Consider the following 23,402-nt stretch of genomic DNA (forward strand, 5'->3'; position numbering starts at 1 on the left):
ACTTTTTGAATTATTAAAATTTTCCTTTAATAAATGTAAATGATTATTATGGTCAGTGTGTGTATGTAAAACTTATTTTCCATTTTTATGTTAAAATATACATAACAAAATTTACCATTTTAAGAATTTTGAAGCATTTAATTCAGTTAAACCCAATCACAATGTGGTTGAAACCGCCACTATCTAAACTTTCAGAACATTTTCATCACTCTACATGAAAACCTTATACCCATTAAGCAGTCACTTCCTATTCACCCCTCTCCCAATCTGTGACAATATATCTCTATATATTTAACCATTCTGGATATTAATGTAAATTGAGTCATGCCATGTGACCTTTTATGTTTGGCTTCTTTCTCTTAGAATTTGTCTTAGAGTTCATTCATGTTGTAACATACATTAGTACTTCATTTCTTTCTATGGCTGAATAACATTTAGCTGTATACCACTTTCTTTTTTATCCATTTATCTATTGACAAATATTTAAGTTGTTTCCACCTTTGATCATTCTGAGTAGTACTACTATGAGCATTTGTGTACAAACTTTTCTTTCAACACTTTTTTTAATTACTTGGGCATACATGTAGGAATAGAATTATATCAATATAATTTTTAAATGACTTTAATCCCGCTTACACATTCTGTACTTAAAGTAACAATGCTGTTTCAGAATTATTAATGATAACTTTTAGAATATCATTCCCACAATAATATTCCATTTTAAATCACACTGGTACATATTTAAAAGGCAACACACATTCTTATAGTTAAAATGTAATTTTCTCCCTTGCTCTTTAAGGAGAAATTCCTCTTGTGCCAACTTGAAAAATGATAAATTAACTGAATAGTTTCCCTTGTATCCTACCCATTCTAGCAGTATCTAATTCACTTATAAATGCTTGCACATTAAAAATACAAATAAATATATTTTTGCTTCAATAGGAAAATATCACTTAGCACAAAAATATTTAAGCTCTGAATTTCTTATATATTACATATGCAAAACCAATAAACAATATAGAATCTTCTAGAAATTCAAGCTTGCAGATAGTGAACAAAGAGGATAAATTGCCCCTGAAAGATTATACAGTGCCAATCCTTAAGTGCTTTACTTTCCTCCTTCCTAACAGAAAACTAATATAGCTCATGAACATAAACACTCAATAACTTCAAGGTTAATGACAGTACTTGAAGATGATGCTGATTTACTTTGTGCTTAACACCTACCTATTAGATTGTTTCCTTTCTCTGCTATACACATGCACACACATTTATACAATATATGCTCATGAGCATCACATACATCTTATCTGCCAAATTACATCTACAAGTCAATGGCAGCCATAAGAGTAAAATGGTTTTTGTAGCTTGGTCATCTTCTAGATGTTAGGCTTTATTCCCTATTATTCCCGTCCCACCTCTACACATATTGCATGCTGCAATCTAAAAAGCAGAAATAAAAACTGGGCTAGAAAAGAGGGTACAGAAGCCTTAAATCAGTAAAAGAATCATCCATACTGTGATATGTAATATAAATAAAAAGGTGACATGTCTTGGCGCCATTTAAAAATAAAGTACTGGAAAATATGCCCATAATGTCAGTAAATTTTTTCTTTAAGACAAAACAAATAGGAACAACAAACTTACAGAAAGTATAAGGCAGGAAATTTTAATTCTACAAAAGGCTTTACATATTCAAACTTTTCAAGGACCAGCATTATTAAACTGTTTTATTTCTTTACAAAAATCCTAATATACAATATTATATTCTGGTAATACTTTATCAAATCCTACCACAAAACCCAGAAAGAACTCTTTTACCCTACTCTATGCAGAAAAGTTTTTAAAAAGCTCTGGAGTAATAATTTACATAATAAAGATTTTTTCAAATGAATATCAAGAATTTTATAATTGTGTTATTTTTTATTTGAAAAAAGTAAATTGCAGTGGAATGAACTGTCTGAAGTCTCACAGGCATCAGGGAAAAACCAAAATAAAATTCCAGTCCAATTATCTGTGAAGATAGTGATCTGGCTAGAAGGCATAGTATTTCAGTTATCAAAGGTGATGGTCTCTCCAAAACAGCTGTAGAATTAAATCATGTTATAGCACAATGATACAGTATGAAAAGAAACATGCTTCACTGAATTCCCATTGTTTCTGTCCCACAGCATTTGTTTCTTTATATTTTTTCAATACATTTCCACCACTTTGGTACACGTAGCACAGTGTCTGGCATACAGCTGGCACTTAGTAATATGGGCAAGTATGCGCATGTAAAACTTAATAAATGTATACATGACTATCTCCTCTCAACCTTAAAGCAAATCATTGTTAAAAATTCTGAACTTTATTAAGAATATATACTAAAAAAATAAAAATATCATCAATAGAAGCTTCTTTGATCATGCCAGAGATGCTCTAGGTAAGTGGTGACAAACTTATGGCACTTATGCTGCAGTTGGCTGTAAACATTTAAAGCCTTAAAAAGGGTCATCTTCAATGCTATAAAAATCTTATTTGTTAGAGAAAAAGTGTTCAGATTAAGGTAGTCAGGAATGAATTCACGTTATTTAACTCAGTTAAACAACATTCTGTGTTTTCTGTGAGCTGATTCCCCTCAGTGGTACATTATCTTAGATAACTTCTGTTTCTTAATTCTGAAATCCATCCTCTGACACCCTGTAATCACTTGGTAGCAGTTAAACACGAGTGCACTGAAATGGAAATAGGAGAAATGTATTCTAGTCAGTTCTTTTTACTACTTATTAACAGCTTTTATGAGGTGCTCTTCTAAGCTAGTGGGATAAAAATAAAAGACCAAATTCAATTAGGGAATTATAAAAATACATGGAACTTTGGTTATTGTTTAAAAAAATCTTTATTCATATCTCATTGTTCAACAGTGAACTTTATGAGAAAGGGTTGAAAGAGTTACTTTCTAAGCCTAGCTTCTAATATCTACTCAGGAATTACATTCAATTTTATTTTAACGTTTTTTATATTCTTACCTCCCAGTCCAAATAATCACAGACATCTTCAAAATTAGTAAGCAGAGACACTGAGCAGAAAAGCCGTGGCAGCTCATCCCTTGTCATTGGGGGAAAACGGCTATCTTTAAGGGCACTGTTGAAAACAAAAAGAAAACATTAAAGCAATTACTGTGTAGGAAAATTTTTAATATTAAATGTAGAAAATCATGGGAAAAGGATAGAGAATAAAAAAAGCAGTAAAATATTAAAGATGCCCAAAATCTTCAAATGTACTCAAGGTCTCCACAGATTTTAGATTTTCATCTAATAGATTCTGTTTGCCAGCAATTTTTGTGACTACTTCAATTGCAAGGTGAATGATCAACTACATTTTTTGTTCAGCCATCTCTTGATGTCTTTCTGTATTACTTGTGGAATCTGAAAATATTTTATTTTACTTGGAGGAAAATAAAAACCAGACTTACAGAAACCTGTTGGAAGACCCCTGGATTTAGTGTTGGGATGATACATACACAATTATATAGTTAAAATAAAAACCTATACAGTAGGCTAGCCACTTACCACAGAACTCCAAGAATTCAGAAAAAGATCAAAATGTCATTTTCTTTAAGCAAAAAAAAAAAAAAAAAAAAAATCAAAGAGCATGAAATCATTCAAATTATAAACTAAAAATACAAGGAGTATGTGGCTTCCATAAAGTCCAACCCAAGATATGACTCAAAAATTGTGAAACTACAGGAAATAGGACTAATCTAAAAAAGTATGATTATAAGACCATTAATCCATCAATGGATTTCTGAGTACATCAACTCTGATTGGATTCTTTATTTAAGTACTGTGTAGTATATCACAAAGCCAAAGTCTGGAAAAAATGTGCTCTAAAGGACAAAAGTTTTGGAATGCCCTGATTCTTCCTGCAACAGTGGAACAGACAATTTCTCTCTCTCTCTCTCTCTCTCTCTCTCTCTCTCTCTCTCTCTCACACACACACACACACACACACACACACACACACACAGAGGCATTGTGCATTCCTTATACTGTTATAATAAAACACTTCCTGATCAAGAAAAATACAACTCTGATTGTCCACTATATTAATGGCACTATGGGCATTCAGGTCATTCATCTTCAAAAGTCCTAAATAGCATCTAGGCTTAGAAAATATTTTCACAGATTAATCCTTAGAGGTTAGAAACTTAGACCAACTGCTTAGATCATAACAGTTTTACAGCCTTTGGATGTAATTTAATTGCCTTTTCAGTAACTTATTATTGTTGATTTTCCTAATTTTCCATCCTTTCCTTTGTACTTACCTACTGTGTTTGCATTTTCAGTGCATTTTGGTGTTTACTATATCCTGCTCTACAAAGGAAAAGGCTGCTAGGAGGATATAACAATATTATATATTTTTAAAGCAAATGTCTTCCCCATTCAAAAGGCTAAGATTAACTAAGAAAACCAGGAAATTGTGACAACGCACACTCTGAAAACATCATTTCACTATTTTATAATTTAGCAACATAAATTCCCTATGGTTTGGCTTCTTTTATCCTCCTACTGGAAAATACAGTTTTAAAACATACTTTCATGTTTTCATTCAAAGCCAAGATAAAGACACAGTACAACCACCTCCCTTATACACACACACACACACACACACACACACACACACACACACACACACAATTCTAAAACATAATCAAGAAGAGCCCCAGGCATAAAAAATGAAAGACCAATCACATTTTCAATTTTCCCACTAAAAAGAAAAGGGAAAAGTCAAGGGCATGCATGTTAGAATAATATAAATGTAGTTTTGTGTTATGGATTGTTATTAATATATACATAAAACAACATTTAAAATATATGATTATTTAGGATTAAGTACATTCATACACTTGTGCAACCATAAGCATCATCTAGCTCCAGAATTTTGTATATTTCCCAACTGAAACTATACCATGTGGCACTGACTCCCCAGGCCTCCCCTTCCCCAGTCCCTGGCATAAAATACAATTTACATATATTTTCATAATTCCTGTTATAGTAATACAGGAACTGATGTATTAATATAGAATAGTCTCATTAAGATTTAATTCACATACTACTAAATTCACCCCTTGAGAGAAAATAGTTTAATGGTTAATATATCCAAAAAGTTGTATAATATTAGAAATAAACTAATATTAGAATATTAGAATGTTTTATAACCTTAAAAATAATTCTCAAACCCATTAGCAATCACTGCTCTTTCCTTTCACCTCCAAGTTCCTGATAATCATTAATCTAACTTTTCTGTTTCTATAGATTTCCCTATTCTGGAAATTTTATAGAAGTGGAATCAAATAATAGTTTTGCCTCTTGTGTATGGCTTCTTTCAATTAGTGTATGTTTTTAGGTTTCATCCATACTGTAGAATGTATCAGTATTTTGTCCTTTCTATTGCCTAATTGACTGTATAGACTATTTCCATATTTTAGCTATTATGAATGATGCTGCTGTGAATGTTTACATGTGAGTTTTCGTGAGGGCATAGGTTTTCATTTCTCTTGATTAGATACATACCGGTGGAATAACTGGTCATGGCTGCATGATTCTACATCGCTATCCGACTGTATATGAGGATTTTAAATTTCTACACATCCTCACCAATATTTGTTATTATGTGTCTCTTCTAACTCCTTTTTTGATGGTACTTGGAATTGATCCCTAGGACCTCATGCATGCTAGCCAAATGCTGTACTACTGAGCTACATTCCAGTCCATTTTAAAACATTATTTTGAGACAAGATCTCACTGAGTTGCTGAGGCTGATCCTGGACTTGAGATACTTCTGCCTCAGCCTTCCAAGTAACTAAAATTATAGGCATGTGCCATCACAATCAGCTTGTTTACCCTTTTGACTGTAGTGCTACACCTCCTTTAATGAAGCACTTTTTATAGCCAACTATAGGTTTTCACTAAAATAATACATTTAAACTTAGTGTAGTCACGGAGGCCTATAATCTCAGCACTGAGAAGGCTGAGGCAGGAGGATCACCATGAATTCAAGGCCATATATGTAGCTCAAGGCTAACCTGAAATACATAGTGAGACCCTGGCTCAATATAAATAAATAACACGTGTACTGTAGTTCTCATAAATTTAATTTCAAGAGAAGCTATCATTTTGTTTATTTCCCAAGAAAGCCAATGGAAGGTTAGTTTTAGCCCTGTGCAATTTAACCTATTTCAAATCAATGAAAATTTTAAGTACCTAACAGGCATAACAGAATTAAGCTAGCAAGATTTTGTCATGATATGGTGCTTTGTTGATCTATCATTTTAGGCTTTAAGAAAATAAGTATATTTAGAACAATGCATAAGGGAGAAAACGGCAATGATATTTCATTACACCAAGATTCAAATGTACTGATTTCAAAGCTCAGAAATCATAAAGGGAAATCAGTCATGATAGAATCTGATTTTATAGACACATTCATGAAACTGATTCTTGTATTTTTTATTCATTTCTAAGTAACTTTGCATTAAATTCATGAGCATAGAAAAATTCCACAGGTAGGAAGCCCTCAATGTCTGTAAATGCAAATTCCTAGGCAAATAAACTAGCAATGAAAGCCTAGGAAGGACTTAAGGGATTAAAAAAGATGAAAATGCAGCTAGAAACTGACCTCTGAGCTGCCAATCTCTTGTAGATGGCTGATAAACAAGAGGATTCAGCTTCCCTCAGCCAATCTCTTTTTAGTATAGAGAACATACAATGTTAAAACTGAACAGTTAGAATATACAGTTCAGAGCTGGCACTTTCATGAAGTGACCCAGCTGAATTAAGACAGACAAGGATAGCAATCAGTATGGAGATTCCTCATAAAACTACAAATAGAACCCAGATATTCTGACTCAAATCCAAATTCTTTGTAGTATCCACTCTTAGCTTTTACCTTTAAATAGATGATCATGGTTTTAATTTTAAAATAAATGTTTACCTTATTTTGAAATTCTGATCTCACACCTGCAGTGTCTCTGTGTAAAGACGATAAACAATAATTCAATAGCTGAAGGGTAAACAGAACTAGATTTCTTGTCTATTGGAAATCCACAGGAATAATCAGGATTTTAAAATATTATGATTGTGCATAGAAATCATTTTATACTAAAGTAGTACTCTTAGCTGCCAATATAAATTCCAGGCAGTCTAAAAAAATGTTAAGAGACTCTTGTAGCAAATTAATATTAAATTGTCTTTGCTAGAATAGGAAGGCATTTTCTAAAGTTTAAAGATTACTAGGGAAGTAACAAACAAGAACACTTATGTTCATAACAAGTGTGCTGCTCTATCATGCCTCTTGTTTAAACCAGGCAAAGTTTAAACAACAGTGCAGTTCACAAACCAAATTCAACCCAATTCAAATTGGTGCCTTCCCAAGAATCCATTTTACCTAATTGAGATGCAGTCTTAACATCTGTCAAAGTTAATGTCTAATGTTAAATAGCATTTTAATGGAAATGAACATTTTGAAAAAAGAATTAAGAATTTACCTATCAAACAATTAAGGTTTGTGACAGCACCTAGAAACTGTGCTAAAAAGAAAAAAAAAAAATAGCCCAGAAGAGGCAATACCTTAAATATTACCAGGCTTATCATAAGCAATGTAGCATGTGACAGTAATGATATAAGTGAATCTGTATAGTCATTCAATCACTGGTTATAAATAATCACTGGTTATTGCTTTATAAAACAGTGATGACCTTAGTTAACCAGTGACAAGTTATCAAACTGAGAGGGGCTTCCTATTTCATGCAGTCCTTTTTCAGGACAAAGAAGTAATTAAATCCAAAATGTAAAATCTGCTGTTTGGATAGGTAAAGAGAAGCAAATGAAGTATGCATTAGTTTAAATAAAAAATTTTCCTCATGAGAGGTTTCAACCACCAGAAAATTACCTATTTTGCCATTCCCTATTAAAGCATCTGAAACAGAATTCATGAAAGACATGTTTGAACCTCAGAGTCTTACAATACACAAATCCTAAACCCACATGTGAAAAAAAACATTAAGTGGCAATTTTAGTTTCTGCAAATTCAAGAAATAATGGACACAGAGTGAAATGCAAATACTGTGACTATTCACTGAACCGAAGGGTAGAGAGGAACAGCAAAACGCACAATTACAGTTCGGGAAGAAGGGAGGAGAATCTTATTTTAGTGAAGGCTGTGACTCCAGGGAAATTTTTCACTTGTAGGCCATCTGTACAATGTTACTTAATTGGAAAATATTTTCTCTTCAATTATAAATATAACCTGCTTGCTGCTTAATGAACATTAATGTTTATTAATTTTAATTATTTTTAATGTGATATGATAGGTAATTCATCAGGATTCAAGAAAAGAACTAAAGCTTGAAACAAAAAGAAAAAAGGTAGAAAGGAGGGAAAGAAAAGGAGCAATATATAATGAAATAAGGATGCCAAAGGAGTGACTGCAGTTTCATTTTTAAAAAGAAATGTTTTGTTATACTTTATATAAAATTCAGTAGTCAAAATAAAAATAAAACTACGATAAGCAATTGACTTATAAATTCCCTTAAACACTCTTTTCTATATCTTTTAGTACCTCTTGTACTAGCTGGCTTATCAAAGGCACACACAATGAACGCTTCTTGAACTGAACTGATATATATCTCACAATTGTAAAAATTTTTTAATTTTTATGAAATTTAACTTTTTTTTCTTGAAGAGTTGGTTTTAAAATGATTGTTAGAAAGGCAGAAAATTTAAGGTTGTTCTTATTTTTAGTAAGATAATATTGTTTTGTCTACAGAATGGTTAGATTTTACAAATTAAGTTGTTTTATGACAGTTTTAAAAGTAGCTATTAAAAATCCTTAATAATTGTTTTGCTAAAAAAGAAGAAATAAAGGGGCTGGGGATTTAGCTCAGCAGCATAAGCGCATGCCTTGCAAGCAGGCAGTCATGAGTCCGATCCCTGGTACTGATAAAAATAAATAAATAAATAAAATTTTAAAAAAAGAAATAAAGATGAAGAGGAAAACAAAACAAGTAGAGAAAGGATTTTGGAGGCAAAGAAAGTATAAAACAGGGCACACCTAGAAAGAACTAAAATAGAAAAAATAAAAAAGGGATAAAGAAAGAAAAGAAGAGAGGAGAAATGAAGAGTAAGAAGGAGAGAGAAATAAAGGCTAATACATTATTTGGCCCTGATCCTGTGAGATTCACTTAGCCTTCAAGAGTGTTGTCACCTACTGCCTTCTGATTAACTTACAGTTTTAAACTGCTATAATGTTGAATTCTTAAAAGTTCTTATTCCTTATGACAAAGCCACAGCTGCCCAACAGGAGAGATAAATAGTCTTTGGGCTATATGCTATAATGACCAGAGCACTGTCATCAGAATTGCCCTCCTAGGCTACATGTCATTCCTGTTTAAATTAAAGGGACAGTTGTGAATTTGATTTAGTAGAGTAGAATTAAAACTGGAAAATACAAGTCACATAAACAGATGGCTAAAGGTGTACATTTCAAACATTTCTCACTTCCTTGAATATAATGGCCACAGAATGTTTTCCCTGTGGAGTTTCTAGACTTACTCATCCTGTTTTTAGAAATGAACTACTAGAAATTATCTTGTTGTATTTTTCTATGAAGATTCTGTAAAATATATGAATAAAATTTAATTTTCTCCTTATGACTCAGGTTCTTCTTTAAGACTGAGTCATTCATTACTGTACATGATAAGACCAGGGCTCATATGATATTGGAAAGAAAAACATTGTGCATTTGAAAAACAAATTATAGTATGGCCACTAAAAATTTGCATCTTGGGAAATCTGAAAATGTGAGTTTGTTTCTACCTTCAAGAGACTGTTACACAAAAACAATGACACAGACTTTCAAATTTCCAAGGGATCTTCCCATTATGTCCTCAAACTTAAGATTCTATAAAACTGATAAACTACTACTTAAACTAACTTGGAATTTCGATACTTCTTCTACAACTCTAAATGAGTATTACTTCCCTATGGTCATTAAAGGCAAGTCTCTAAGGTATAACAATAGTTCCCTACCAATAAATATAGCACCTAGGATGCAAAATTCAAGCTGATCCTTATGCCTGCTTTTTTACTTTTATCATCAACCCATTTTTCCTTTGCAGGAATCTTCTTGAGTCATTTGACCATTCTGCATACATCAGTTTACCTAGTTTTAGGTAATCTACTCACAATGGTCAAATAGCTTTAGAAGATTTCCTGCAAAGAAACTACAGGTTGAAGATAATACCACTAGGAACTATGACTCTAGTACTATTTGCCCGGGCACATGTAAGCTAAAAAACACACTGTAGTATATTGACAATAAGTGAAAAGAATGTGTGTGTTGCTATCCACCCTCACCAAACAACCACTACCAAATGAAGATCTCACACTTTTCTCAGGGTCTTTCATTTACTGAATGTAATAGTGACCCTCCAAAATGGACCAAATGGAGTTCCCAGGTCAATCCAAATGTTACATATTAGTGGAGTTTGAATGCTTTGTTACATCTTTAATAAAATGATCCTAAATAGAATTTCTAATACCGTTCTCTTCCCACCCCATGTGGCTCATCCGGGTACATCTCTCTTTGGAGACTCCTCTTGATTAACGTCTAGAAGATGGGTCCTAATATATGTGGGACATGACATAATGAGCAAAAGCAGATTTAAATATCAAAGACCCAATAACTGTTGAGAACTTACTGAGAGTCAAGTGCTAAACATGTATCATCTTGTTTAGTCTTCAAAATAATCCTGTTTTGTAAGATGAAGAAAATGGAGGTTCAGTAATACTCAATGAAATTAAGCAATTTTCCAAAGGCAATAAAATAGGTTAAGAGAGCTGATATTTAAGCAAACACTGCCTGCTTCTAAAAGTCCATTCTCTTATCATAGCATCATTTTCAGAATGTCAAATAAACAGAAATATATGCACATTTAATCATTTTTAGGAATTTTTCCCAAGTTAATGCCTCCTTTTATGAAGTTTAACTGAAAGTTTTACAGATGAGTGTGAGCAGATTCTGATAAATGGTAGCCTTTTAGTGAGCTTTTTTGTGTTGCTTCTCTATTTTGATTTTAGTGATTCAGAGCTGCTGCCACTGAAAATCTGTTTTATCTAAAGGTAACAAGCCCTATTAGTGGTATACTTAAGCCTTCCCTTATTCTGAAGTCTTTCCACAATTTGAATTGTAATCTGCCGGACATCATAATAGAGTTACCAAAGTACTAGGATTTGGACAAATCTAGGCTGTTGGGGCCTGGTTCCAATTTTTAACTTTGATTTTCCAACCCAAGTAAGTTTTCTTAGATTCACCACAGCACCATATAATTTTATTCCTTCCCTCCTTCCATAGTAATAAAATCTATACACTGAAGTCTTTAAACTGTAAAACACTTACTGTTACTTTAATTTATATGGCATATTGGAGTGGGTTGTCTTATCTATTGGCTTATCATCCTTTCTAAAATTATTGCCAGTCCTAGGTAGTATGAATCTGGTGAGACAGCACATTGCTTCTTACTGTGGCTTGTCTGAAGTTCTCATAAGTCACTGGAAACTAAGGTAACTAAGGGAAATAGTGAAGTCAATCTTAAAGGTGAGGTAAAAGGAAACTGTAAACTCTCTTAATTGAGGGTGGGAGAGAGGGAGGAATGTGGGTGGATAGGCTGAGAGATGCAACTATCCTTCATTACAGTAAACATGCAATGCTTTTCATATTTAATTTCCTTTCTCTACCAAGCTCCGCTTTCCAATTGTTTTTCTCTTTTCTTTCCTCTTTTTACCTTGAAAGGTAAGGAAGGTCCAATGAAAAAATGTGGGGTGGGAGACAGTAGAAGAGATAAATGATCGCTAAGACAAAGGCACATAATCGTCACCTGCACTACTACTCGTGGGGCACAAGACAAGTCTAACATGTCAGCCTGCGAGGCAGCCTTGTCTTCATACTCTCTGCCACTGGGTCAAGATGACCCTTTCCCTTCTGTACAGGTTTCCACGGTCTCTTTTAGCCTTCAGGGAGTAGAACAGAATACTACCCATTGTCCATTTCTTTTCTTTCTTTTATTTTAAAGAGAAAAAATGATACAAATTTTCAAAACAAGATAATAGGAATAACAATGGTTAACAGATTATGTATTACTATCTTCCAATTCATTGTTCAAATTACAAGATATAGACATGTATAACTGATCAAACAATACAAGTACAAACTTTTTTTAATGAACTAAATGTAATCAGTAGTATAACTATCTTAGCTGTTTTGTGTGTGTATGTGTGTATATATATATATTTTTTTTTTCTTTTCCCTTCCTTTTTTTGTCCTTTCAACCATCTCAGTTGTCCCATTTTTTGAGCAGTTTTCTTATTTACTTTTTCAGTTTCTTACACTAGAGAGACAATACAATATTTACACATGCAAGTTTGATTTATTTCACTTATGAGTATGGTCTCTACTTTCATCCATTTACCTATTAAAGCCTCGAGTTTATCCTTCTTTATAGCAGAACAGTATTCCATTATAAAAAAATCTCATCTTTTTTATCTATTCTTCAGTTGATGGGCATTGGAGTTGTTTCCAAGATTTGACTATTACAAGTTGTGCTGTTGTAAACATAGGTGCACATATATCACTGTTGTTGCCTATTTCTTTGAGGACATTTAGCATAACCTTTAGAAAAATAAGGAATTAGGAAGAAACTACCTTCCTTTCCTAGTTGCTTAACCAGCATAGTAGGCAGTGTTTATTTAATCAATTCCCTGACCCAAGTACCTTTAAATGGCCTATTTCTCTCTACAATGAATAGAACTACAAAACTTTTTAAGGCTTTTGTAATTTGCTCAATATCCACTTCAAAGGAACTATTTTTAATTTTCATCATTACATGATATCTTTAGGGCAAAGTAACATTTAACTACTCATATTATATCCACTTTCTGTGCTCCTTCATAGGGCTTCCAAACTATCTTCACATCCTTTATCCTAGTTGAACCTCAAAGAGCCACAAGAAGCAAAGCTATGTTCTTCACAGATGTTTTCCGAGAACAAGGCCTATTATAGTCATAGGGTCAACCAAATGTCAGAGCTATAAGTGCTTAGAGATCATCTAGTCTGCACTATCATTTGCCATTTAACATCATATGCCTGAAGTCACACAATTACTGAGTAACAAAGCTGTGACTATATGCTACATCCTCTGACTTCCTTGTTCTTGCCAAACCCATTTTTTCATTATTCTTCCACACATTTCTTGACCATCTCTGTCCTAATCTAATAATACTCCAGAGCGGATATTCAAGAAGCAAAGAGGAAAATAATGCCCAGGGCAGCAGGGAATTGCTAGAACAATGAAAGAGTGAGCTGCTCAGTATTAAACACTGTCAGGCACCTGACACTTGTTAGCATGCTAAAGCCAAGAAAAACCTAGAAACTGAGCAGATAAGGTTGAGGGACTAGCAAAGCACTAACATTGAATGGGGGGGATGGCAATCTTAACTACTGCCCTTATTGCATTCCTGATCCACGCCTTCTCAGAGATTCTTACTCCTAGTAGAGCGTGTCTGTCTGTCTGTCTGTCTGTCTGTATGTATGTCTCTCTTTCTCTCCCTCCCTATTTCACTGTGCTACTTCTTTGTTCTTTCTTACCTTGTGGTTTATGAATTCTGTGCCATTCTTTCTTCTTAGTTACTGAGCAACATGAAGGATCATTCTACTAAAAAGTTACACATTTTTAAAATAAGGTATTCAATTCCCTTTTACCAGACACTAAATTAGAGAATCTGTCTCTATTGTGAAATCCAGTGTATGTTCTGATTATATGTGTACAAATATGTCAAACTGTAAGTCAGGGCAAGATAACCTCAGTGCTTATTTTCAAGTAAATAAGTAGCACAACACCATGTGTACATTCAGGGCAAGAGAAAAGGGTGATTCTTCATGTACTGCTAAAGCTCTCAGACTTTAATCCAATATACTTTTCAATCTCTTAACGTGGAACACATTTTATATTTTTAACAAATATATTTAAAATAAGCCCCTAAACCAGAAGAGGACATTTTTAACTCTTTATAACTTGTTTGGTAATATCTCAGAAATATAATTTCAAAACCAAACAAAAATTTTACTTGTTTTCTATTTTATTATCACTAAAAATTGCTTTGCTTGCTCAGTGAAAAGGGTCTTAGTTCATTTTTTTCCATGAGACAAGCACATGGGGTAATAAAGTACATTGGAAAAGCTTCACAATTTGCTGCTGAAATGACAAGTGCTAGTTCTGTTACATGGTACATATTAAGAAAAACACAATATATACTGAAAAGAAACAACATCATTTGAGGATGGAAAATGCAATGGACAAAAGCCATTCAATTTAAACTATAATCATGTGACAATAACTCTATCTCCCATAGCAGCAAAACTTACTATGAAGAAGTGGCAGTCCTAATGATCCCTGATGGAATGGAATATTTATGAAAATGAGTTAATTTTTTTTAGCAAATACATACTGAGTGTCTGCCATGTGCCAAAAATTATGTATCCAGGGCCAATGATTAAATCTTGTCGAACACATTATTTCATGGAATTATTTTAGTTTGGATCATTATATGATGAGTGGACGTTTTACTACGCTTCTATAACATGACTAGCATTCATGTGAGCTACTCAAAGCACCTAATAATGACTATAAATCTTATAAGGTATTTCACATTTTAGATATTAAAAAGGAAAAAAGTAAGATGTCTAAATTTATAAGGCCTTGCTAGTTCTTAACTTTTATGGATAATAATCCATCTGTAGAAAATTTAATAGCTTAAGGAAATCCTATAGTAACCCTAATGAAAAATTAACTTATTTATACTCTTGTGTATATAACTTTACTAGATCATAAATTCAATGAGACTATTGACTTTGCTCATTTTTTCTCACCACTGTATACTCAGTAGCTAGTGTTGAGTAGCTAGTAAGTTAATATTTAATGAATGAATGAAAGAATATAAGGTAGTTTCTTATTTAATAAATATTTGTTAGTATAATAAACATCAAATGACTCCACTGATTATATTTTATTGAATGGTCAATGTTCCCCTATATAATTCTTCTTGTATTTTATGAATATTTTTCATTCATGAACTTAAAAACTGTAAATGCTGTTCATTTAGAAGCAGGTAACTGGTCTTTTTTAGTTAGGTAACTATACATTGATGTTACAGTACAGTTTAGCAAAATTTTTCTAAAACACAGAGACTGCTATGAATAGAAAATAATTTTCCATGATACAGGCCTTGAGTTGCTCTGATTTCATAGGTCTTTTCCTCCTTCGGGAAACACAGATGCTTTGCATTTTGAAGGAACTCAATGGTTTCCTATATTTTTGGCGCTATCATTACTATTTTGTCATAATTTCAAATATAGATAGACCCATATTACTAGTCTATTTTATGCTTTTCATATATTCTTATAAAGGGTCATTTTATGAATAGGAACAATCCTAAGACACAAAAGACAAGCACAGAAAACCAAAACAAAACAAAACAAAAAATAAAACAAGTCACAGTGTCTCTAAAGGACATAGGGCTAAATCAGATATTAATTGACAAATTTTAAAAATCCTTTACAACATCTTATGGCTAGTCTTTCTGTTCTCTGTAGAATTTCAGGTTAGTAAGCATCCAAGGGAAAAAAAAGAAACAATGAAAATCTAGCCTCTGAAGCAAGCAGAATTCTCTAGAGAGAAGGCTGCCTCTGGGGAAGATAGGTGGAAAGGATGCATATCTGGTGGGACCATGAGAATGTTTGTCAACTGATAGGTTCTTACAAATTACCACAGTGATGGGGCTTCAAACATTAATATACACCAGCACACATTCCTTTAATTACATAGATTTTAAAATTCTAACTAAGGTCTGGTTTGCTTTTTACAAAAAATAATATTTCTTTAAAATGCTCTCCTTGCGTATACTCCAGCAATCTAAGAGACTATATTATAAATACCTTATTTCCTTTGCCCTAGCTACATCCTTACCATGTAAACCCGTGTAACTAAAAACCACTTCTTAGACTTTACTAAGTAATTTTAAGAAAACTGAGTGAATATTTTCTATGGACTTAACTTTCTTGGAAATAATTATCAGTGATGGAAAAGAAAGTCTTCATAATACAATATAACCTCATTAATTTGGGTTCCACTATTTCAAAATTTGTGCTAATTCACACAGATCTCGGCTGAAGGTTTCCTTTAAAACGTCTGGAAAAGAAGGGTCTGCTAAGCCAATCAATTTTGTAATTAAGACTGTAATGAAAATATAGGACTTGTTTAAAGAGGGAAAATTATTTTCCAGAACTGGGAGTTAACCATTTATGAAATTACAGCATCATGATTATGAATATTTTGTGTATGTTAAAAAAGTAGATCTCTGTAGAAGACTTAAGGCCCACTTTGAGTTACCTGTTTCACTAAACAAGCAAAAATTATTTTTAAAACAAATATGTCACTCATTATTTACTGATTATACTGGACTACCAATTATTTTGAATTTGAGAGCTTTTATTTCCATTTTGGTGTTGCTAGATACTTGTCTGCTATGACAAAGAACTCTAAGTTTAAGTCTTATGGTAGATCACTAATATTCACTTAATTGGTTTCAGGAGGTATAAAAAGTACCAGATACAAGTATCAAAAAAATTGTTTAGGCTGGAAAGGGTAGCAAGTCACAAGGCAGTGTGTAGCAACAAGGTCTAGCTTATGTGTTGAGTACCAAACAAATGACAGGTACCAGGACAAAATGTCCATGTCCAAATGTGTCAAGTACTAAATCTGGTAAGTTTCAAAGTAGTGGAGTACCAACATACGGCTATAATGGACACAAATACAAGTCAAGCCTCTTGATGGAATTTAACTACTCACTGTCTGATTCAAGAAATTCATAGTATCTTAGGATACATATAGTCATAAAGGAGGGGGAAGTGTTAAAAATGGCTTACAACAACCCCAGTTATATATTTCCAAGCTAAAACAAATAAAAACCCAAAGCAACAAATAAAAAGCCAAAGCAACAAGTAAAATTCTTTGGAAAACTATCAGTTAATTACTAAATATCTAGTCATTATGAAATAAATATTAAGTGAAGTGCAACAAAGTAATACCACTGTCAAAAGGAAGCATTTCTGGTGGTTGCTATACCTGACACATCCATACTGGCTCTCACTTCTCTAGCACAGGGCAGTTATCAAACTCTCCATAACCACTCCCTCTACAAGTATAGCTTGTAGGCTTAGTTACCTCATCACAGCCATTCTAATTATACTTTAAGCTCTAAGATTTATACAGATTTCCTTAATCACAAGGCACCCTGAATTAGCATATCAAGGACGCCTTACTAATTTTGCTTGGTTTGAAGTGATGACTCTTTTTTTCATGTATGTAACGTAGGTCAGAGCAGTAAAATAAAAAAAAAATGGTTCCAAGATTTCTTGTTTCTATGGAAACTGAAAATACTAGAACCACCAAATGTGTTTGCTTAAGAGAATTTGGGACACTAAAATTGGTAGGTATCGTTTTGAAAGGCTATACAAGAATACTGAATAAAATAATCATAAGTCAATGTTCCAATAAAAGTGAAATGTTACCCAGTAAATTTTCAAGGGGAAAAACTTTTCAAAATGGTTTTGGACAAGAAAGTCATTAAAAAGCCCCTCCCCCAAATGTAAGTCTCTTTATGCACTGAGTTAATCTTCTGTGTTATCTTGATATCATCCTGTTACTAAAGAGAAACAAGAATGCCCAGAGTCCAAAAATCATCTATAACTGGACATCATAAGCTTGTTATTCCTTTAAGAGAATTTTGCTTTCTAAATTGGCTTGGGAAAATACTGAAGGTAGTCAGCTAACAGAGGGCACAAACCAGCTGGGTAAAGTAAAGCAGTTTACATGTGTTCTATTGGGGTGTTTTTCCTTAGAACAGTATAAAAGTCATAATCATTATCTGCATAAAACTAAATAAATGTAATCATACAAATTTGGACTCCTCACTTGTCTAAAGTTATTTTACTACTCAATACTATCATGATAGGTTAAAATTAAGTATCTGAAATTAGATATTTGAAATTGGTTCTTTTAGACACTGTAGTAGTAAGAACCCTGCTACTTTTACTAAATTTCAGGGATTTTCTTCTTTTCAGAAAATATGAGGCAAAATCTGTACTTAAGGAATCATTTACACTGTTCTATGGTACTACCCATAGCTATTCATTTTAAGTCCACTATATGACTGATGCTCAAAACTTAGTAACTAGCTGATTGCTAAAAAACGGTTTGTTGTTGTTAATGTAACACTGGAGGAAGTCTTACAGTCTCCATGAAAATCCCTTCCTCTCCGTCTCTGCAGTTTTGAGAATCTAAGTAAATAAAGGAAGCTAAGGTGTTAAAGGGCATTCTTCCACCCATTGCATAGAACACTTTGGGTAGAATTACATCTGGTCTGAGTTTCACAGACATTCCTCAGTTATAATATAAAACAAGTCTTATAAGTTGAAATCATATTCACAAAACATCGGGAAGGTTTCCCAAATGAGAACAAATTATAAAAAAGTATTGAAAAATAGAGGCAATAGAAGGTACTTTTACTGTAATCAAATTTAGATGCTATTGTACTAGACAAATCAACAAGTATGTTGTTTACCTTTAAGGAAGCCTGGAATCCATTTTAATTCAGCCTTGAAACCCAGACATGCATAAGTAATAAGTACAAATATTTAAATTTCATAGTAACCAGCTAATTTTTTTAAAAAAATTATTTCTTTATAGATTTGTCATCCACAAAATGTATTTTTTGTTAGAAAAAGGTATTTTAAGGGTTCCATTGTACTTTGGCAAATGACACACAATAGCAATGTTTCTGCAAGCAAGTGGTAGCATATGAAAATTATTATTTTCAAAGCTCTGCTTGTTATATAGACTAAGAAAAAATATCAGAGGTCTCTCCCATCTATATACCTTACTACATTTTAAAATAATGTATTTATAAAATAATATTAAGTAGTATGTCCTATTCTTACTATCATACCCTGAAATATTTTAATAAAGTCTTCAAATTCAGCACAAAAGAAATCTAAGACTCACAATTACTCTGACATTACAAACAACTCTTTTACAATGTGTCAAATATTCCCTTATTCCTGTGTTGCCTATTATTTTAATGGTGTCATTCTCCTTCACTTCATGTACAAAAGAGCCTTTAGAGTCATCTTCTGCTCCTCCCTTTACCTTACTTCCCACATACGGTCTCATCTGGTTCAGTTACTTCCTTGTCTCCATTACACACCTCTTTATATCCCTTGTGCTACTAACCTACTTCAGGCTTGTAGTATCTCTCATTTGAAACATTAAAAATTATCCTCTTTTGTTTCCAATCTGTGTCCTTTCCATTCCACCTTATATACAAGAAACTTGGCTTATACCAAATAATGTTAGTCTTCTGCTGACAATCTATCAAAGGCAACTCAACGCCTGTTGAAAAAAACCTAGTTCTAGTCTATCATTTTCCTCCTACTGTCCCCACTACAGCCCAAGTCATGTAGGGTTATTTACAGTATTCCACAAAACAACATATACTGTTTCTTTACATTAGGCTTAGGATGTTACGGGGATGTAAAATGCATAGCCTTTCCATATCCCCAATTTTGAATGTCGAAAATGAATCTTAGATGCCCACAGAGGTTCAGCTCAAATGTCAGTTCTGTAAATTCTTCCCTAATCTATCCAATTTAAATGTCATTTCTGTAAAATCTACCTCAATCTATCCAAGCATAGCTAACTTCTACTTACAGTGGCATTATTTCTGCATCTAAGATAGCATGTGTTATGTTTTTCCTTACGGTTCTTTGGTATACATACTAATTCCCTTTACAAGACTATCAGCTCCTTGAAGATACATACTCTTTATAGTGCCATAATACCTGGCTCAGTAATTTAGAGTCAAGTGCTCAGTAAATGTGTAATTGAAATGAATAAACCTTATTCCAGTCTGCTGTAACTGAGAAGCGAGGCTGTCAAGACATACAATAAATTCTATCTCTTACTACAGCTGCATTGTTATAATTGCTGTGCATTTGGTGAAACACTGAATGCATCTTTCAATCAAGCTGTGGAACTACAGTAACTATTCTAAGTTTGAATTACCTTATTAAGAAAATAAGGAGAACAGCAAGAACATTGAAATCTGTAGTAACATAATGTCAATGAAAAAACCTTTTACAGTAGATCCAGCTGTACAATTTCAACCAATAAGTCACAAAAGCTTTTTTTTAAATCCAGAATACAAAGAGGGCAATATTATGCATATTAATGAAAACTAGCAGATACTGAGTAGAGTACATTAGTTCTGAATCAGTCACTGCTCATTGCTGCAGCTGGATTTGGATATCTCCCACAGAAGGGCTGAGTAGATCTGATCCCAGAGTTGATCTCATTTTTTAATTTCCAAGTTTAAAAAAATTACAATTTGGAAGTAGCCTGACTAAGGCAACTGTTGAGCACAGTAAATCCCTTCTCCTTCTACAGCCCCATCAAATGTTCTGCATTCACAACCTTTTAGTACCAGATGTTTTGTCAAAATATATTCCTATTGGGTGCAAATCAAAAATACTTTTTTCCCATTGTAAGGGAACTTTACTATATTAAGCATTGAATTTAATCTCCAAACTGTTTAATCACTACACAGAAACTTATGTGTGGTATTTACTGCATGGGGAATGACAAAGAAAGTCAAGCTCAAACAGGGGAGGATCTATTTGGAAATCAATATTGCTACATTATTGACTGAAGACAGAAGTCCTTAGAGGCTGCATCTCAAATGGACTTTTTGGAACTTGCTAAGTACAATGGGCCAGTTCTTAGCCCAACTATTCTTTCATAGGAAAAAGATGCGAGATACTGTTTTATTCATTGAATTCATTTCTGCATCATAGTAGCTTCTCTAAGTGGTTTAATCCATCAGTAGAATCAAACATAATTCATTAGATATTAATAAATGGCACAATGTGAAGCCATGACTTGGAATTACTCACTTGAAACCTTAGCTCCCCCAGTGTTCAACCATCATAGAAAAAGAACTTCTGAAAAGCCATCATGCACTGAAACAACATTTGTAGGACCAGGAACTATAAACAAAACTTCACAGAAATTACCAGCTATCTTTTATGGGGCATTTAAAAATATATGGGCAATAGAGCTATTGAGAATAAAAGGTCTTTTATGAAACAATTCTAGTCAGCAGCCTTATGGCATCTTCTATTAAAAATGCTAGTTAAATTGCCATTATATGTTACAGATAATAAACAAGATGTCAAATTGCATCCTTATTTATTTTCTTCAGGCTGTTTCTATTTCTCAGTCATCTCATTTGTAGAATTATTATATACAGGTTTTCCATTGGAGCATATTTTAAACTTACATTTCAATTGCCTCACTTCTATAATAGTATACATTATTAATTGCACCTATAATATCTAAACATTTTGTCTACCTAAAGCTCCCTTAAGAATCAAGTGATCGTTTAATCCCTAGTACCATCAGTTCCCTTATTAAATGACTAATACAACTATAAAGTAATGAGTACAATTTTCATTGACTTAAAATTATAAATAGAAAATCAATTATAGCTATTTCTTACATAAGAAATAAATCACTAAAAATGAAAGTAAGTCATTTTTTAACAAATAATTTATTTTCTTACGACTTACATTTTCAGAGATGTTTCATTCTTCATTTCTTATTTATCTTATGGTTCTCAGCACTTTTTAATTACCTTACCCATCTTGCAGACAAATATTTTAGTATACTAAGGGAGCTGACTCTTATTCAAATACTTGTTTTGATCGACGTTTAACCTCCTTCAGTTACTTAGGGGATGCAGAGATATGAAAAATTTAGCTTACTTCCTCAAGGAATTACAACATAAACAGTCAGGCATGGAAGAAACTAACAAGACAAGGTAAAGTGGTGACTACCACAGTGGTACCAGCTGTATGTTATGAGACTACAAAGGGAAAAAGAAGTAAATCTGGGGAGTTTGGGATAAACTCTTAAGTCCTCTGGGAAACAAAAATGAAACCTGCAGTGTCAAAGTGTAAATCTATGAACATTTACTAATTCATATGCTTTGAAAACTTTTAGTTTTCTTTCTGGGAGGTTTTCTTAGTCTTAACTCAAAGTGGAGTAATCCAGTACAGAAAATGTATCTAAAAGTGTACCTTGACTTAGTACATATTTTATATGTTCTTTGGCATATTAGTCTGGTTTTCAATCTGTACACATGATAATGAACTATATAAGGTCTTATTATATAAACAGATAAATCTGATGCTAGAAAAATAAATGTGGGTGTGGGAGAGGGGGAATGAAGGGTATCCTTGCCTATGGACTACATAGCAAGACCATGTCTCAAAAAAAGAAGGAAATCAAAATGTGTTATATACATGTACATCCTCTACCATAAATGTAATTGTTATGTAAGGCAAACATGTATTAACAAAAGTTTTAAAAAACCAAGAAAAAAAGCAAAAATCTTTGAAATCTTATTAAGAAACACATGGACAATGTCAAATGACATAGATAATATCTCAATTAATAGGCTGTTAATTTTATTATAAGTAACAAGCAATATATATGTAAAAATTAAAAAGTGTTTTGCCATCAAATTTTAAGGTGTCTGTGTTGACAACAGACTTAGAGACAATTTTTTGAAAGAATCAGGGGTAAACAAGACAAGACAAACAATAATATGCTTCTACAGCTTTCATTACTTTTAACCTCGAAATTTTAAGACTATGCAATCATAAATCTGTACATATTTAAAAAATCTTCTTTACCTTTTAATACTCAGAACTCTAAGTTTTCCTATAAAAGAGAGTCTGGATATTTTTTTAAACCCCACTGCTGTATGACATCTAAGTAAATCTAATGATAAAATAAGCATAGTTTCTAAACACATATATGTAATTTCTTCTTTTTTATTTGTTTAGACAAGGTCTCACTATATAGTTCAGGCTGGCCTTGAAATCACATTGTAGCCCAGGCTGGTCTCAAACTCATGGGTCATCCTGCCTCAGTCCCCCAAATGTGTACATTACAAGCATGTGCCACCATGCCCAACTACAATTCCTTCTTGAAGTTACCGTTTTATTTGTCCGTTTGTTTGTTTCTTTTCTTTTCTTTTGTACTGGGGATTGAACTCACAACCTCACACTTATCACGCAAGTGCTTGAACCAGAGACAAATCTTCTCCCCTGTCTTTTTATTTCTAAGAGAAAACTATCATAGATATATTTGACCTTTGTTCATATAGCTCTTATTTTATAGAAAA

General features: G+C 32.9%; 1 protein-coding gene across 1 annotated transcript in view; it reads right to left on the reverse strand.

Annotated features, from left to right (window-relative positions):
* Ammecr1 (AMMECR nuclear protein 1) overlaps window positions 1–23,402 on the reverse strand; it is a 121,991-nt gene that overhangs the window by 21,081 nt on the left and 77,508 nt on the right. Inside the window, exon 3 of the mRNA XM_003467575.5 lies at window positions 3,012–3,126. Coding sequence (XP_003467623.1) covers window positions 3,012–3,126 — 115 coding nt within the window. The remainder of the gene's footprint in view (window positions 1–3,011; window positions 3,127–23,402) is intronic.

Source organism: Cavia porcellus, unplaced genomic scaffold, assembly GCF_034190915.1.
Source record: "Cavia porcellus strain 051 isolate PalLab524CR breed Dunkin Hartley unplaced genomic scaffold, mCavPor4.1 scaffold_3, whole genome shotgun sequence".
NCBI lineage: Eukaryota > Metazoa > Chordata > Mammalia > Rodentia > Caviidae > Cavia > Cavia porcellus.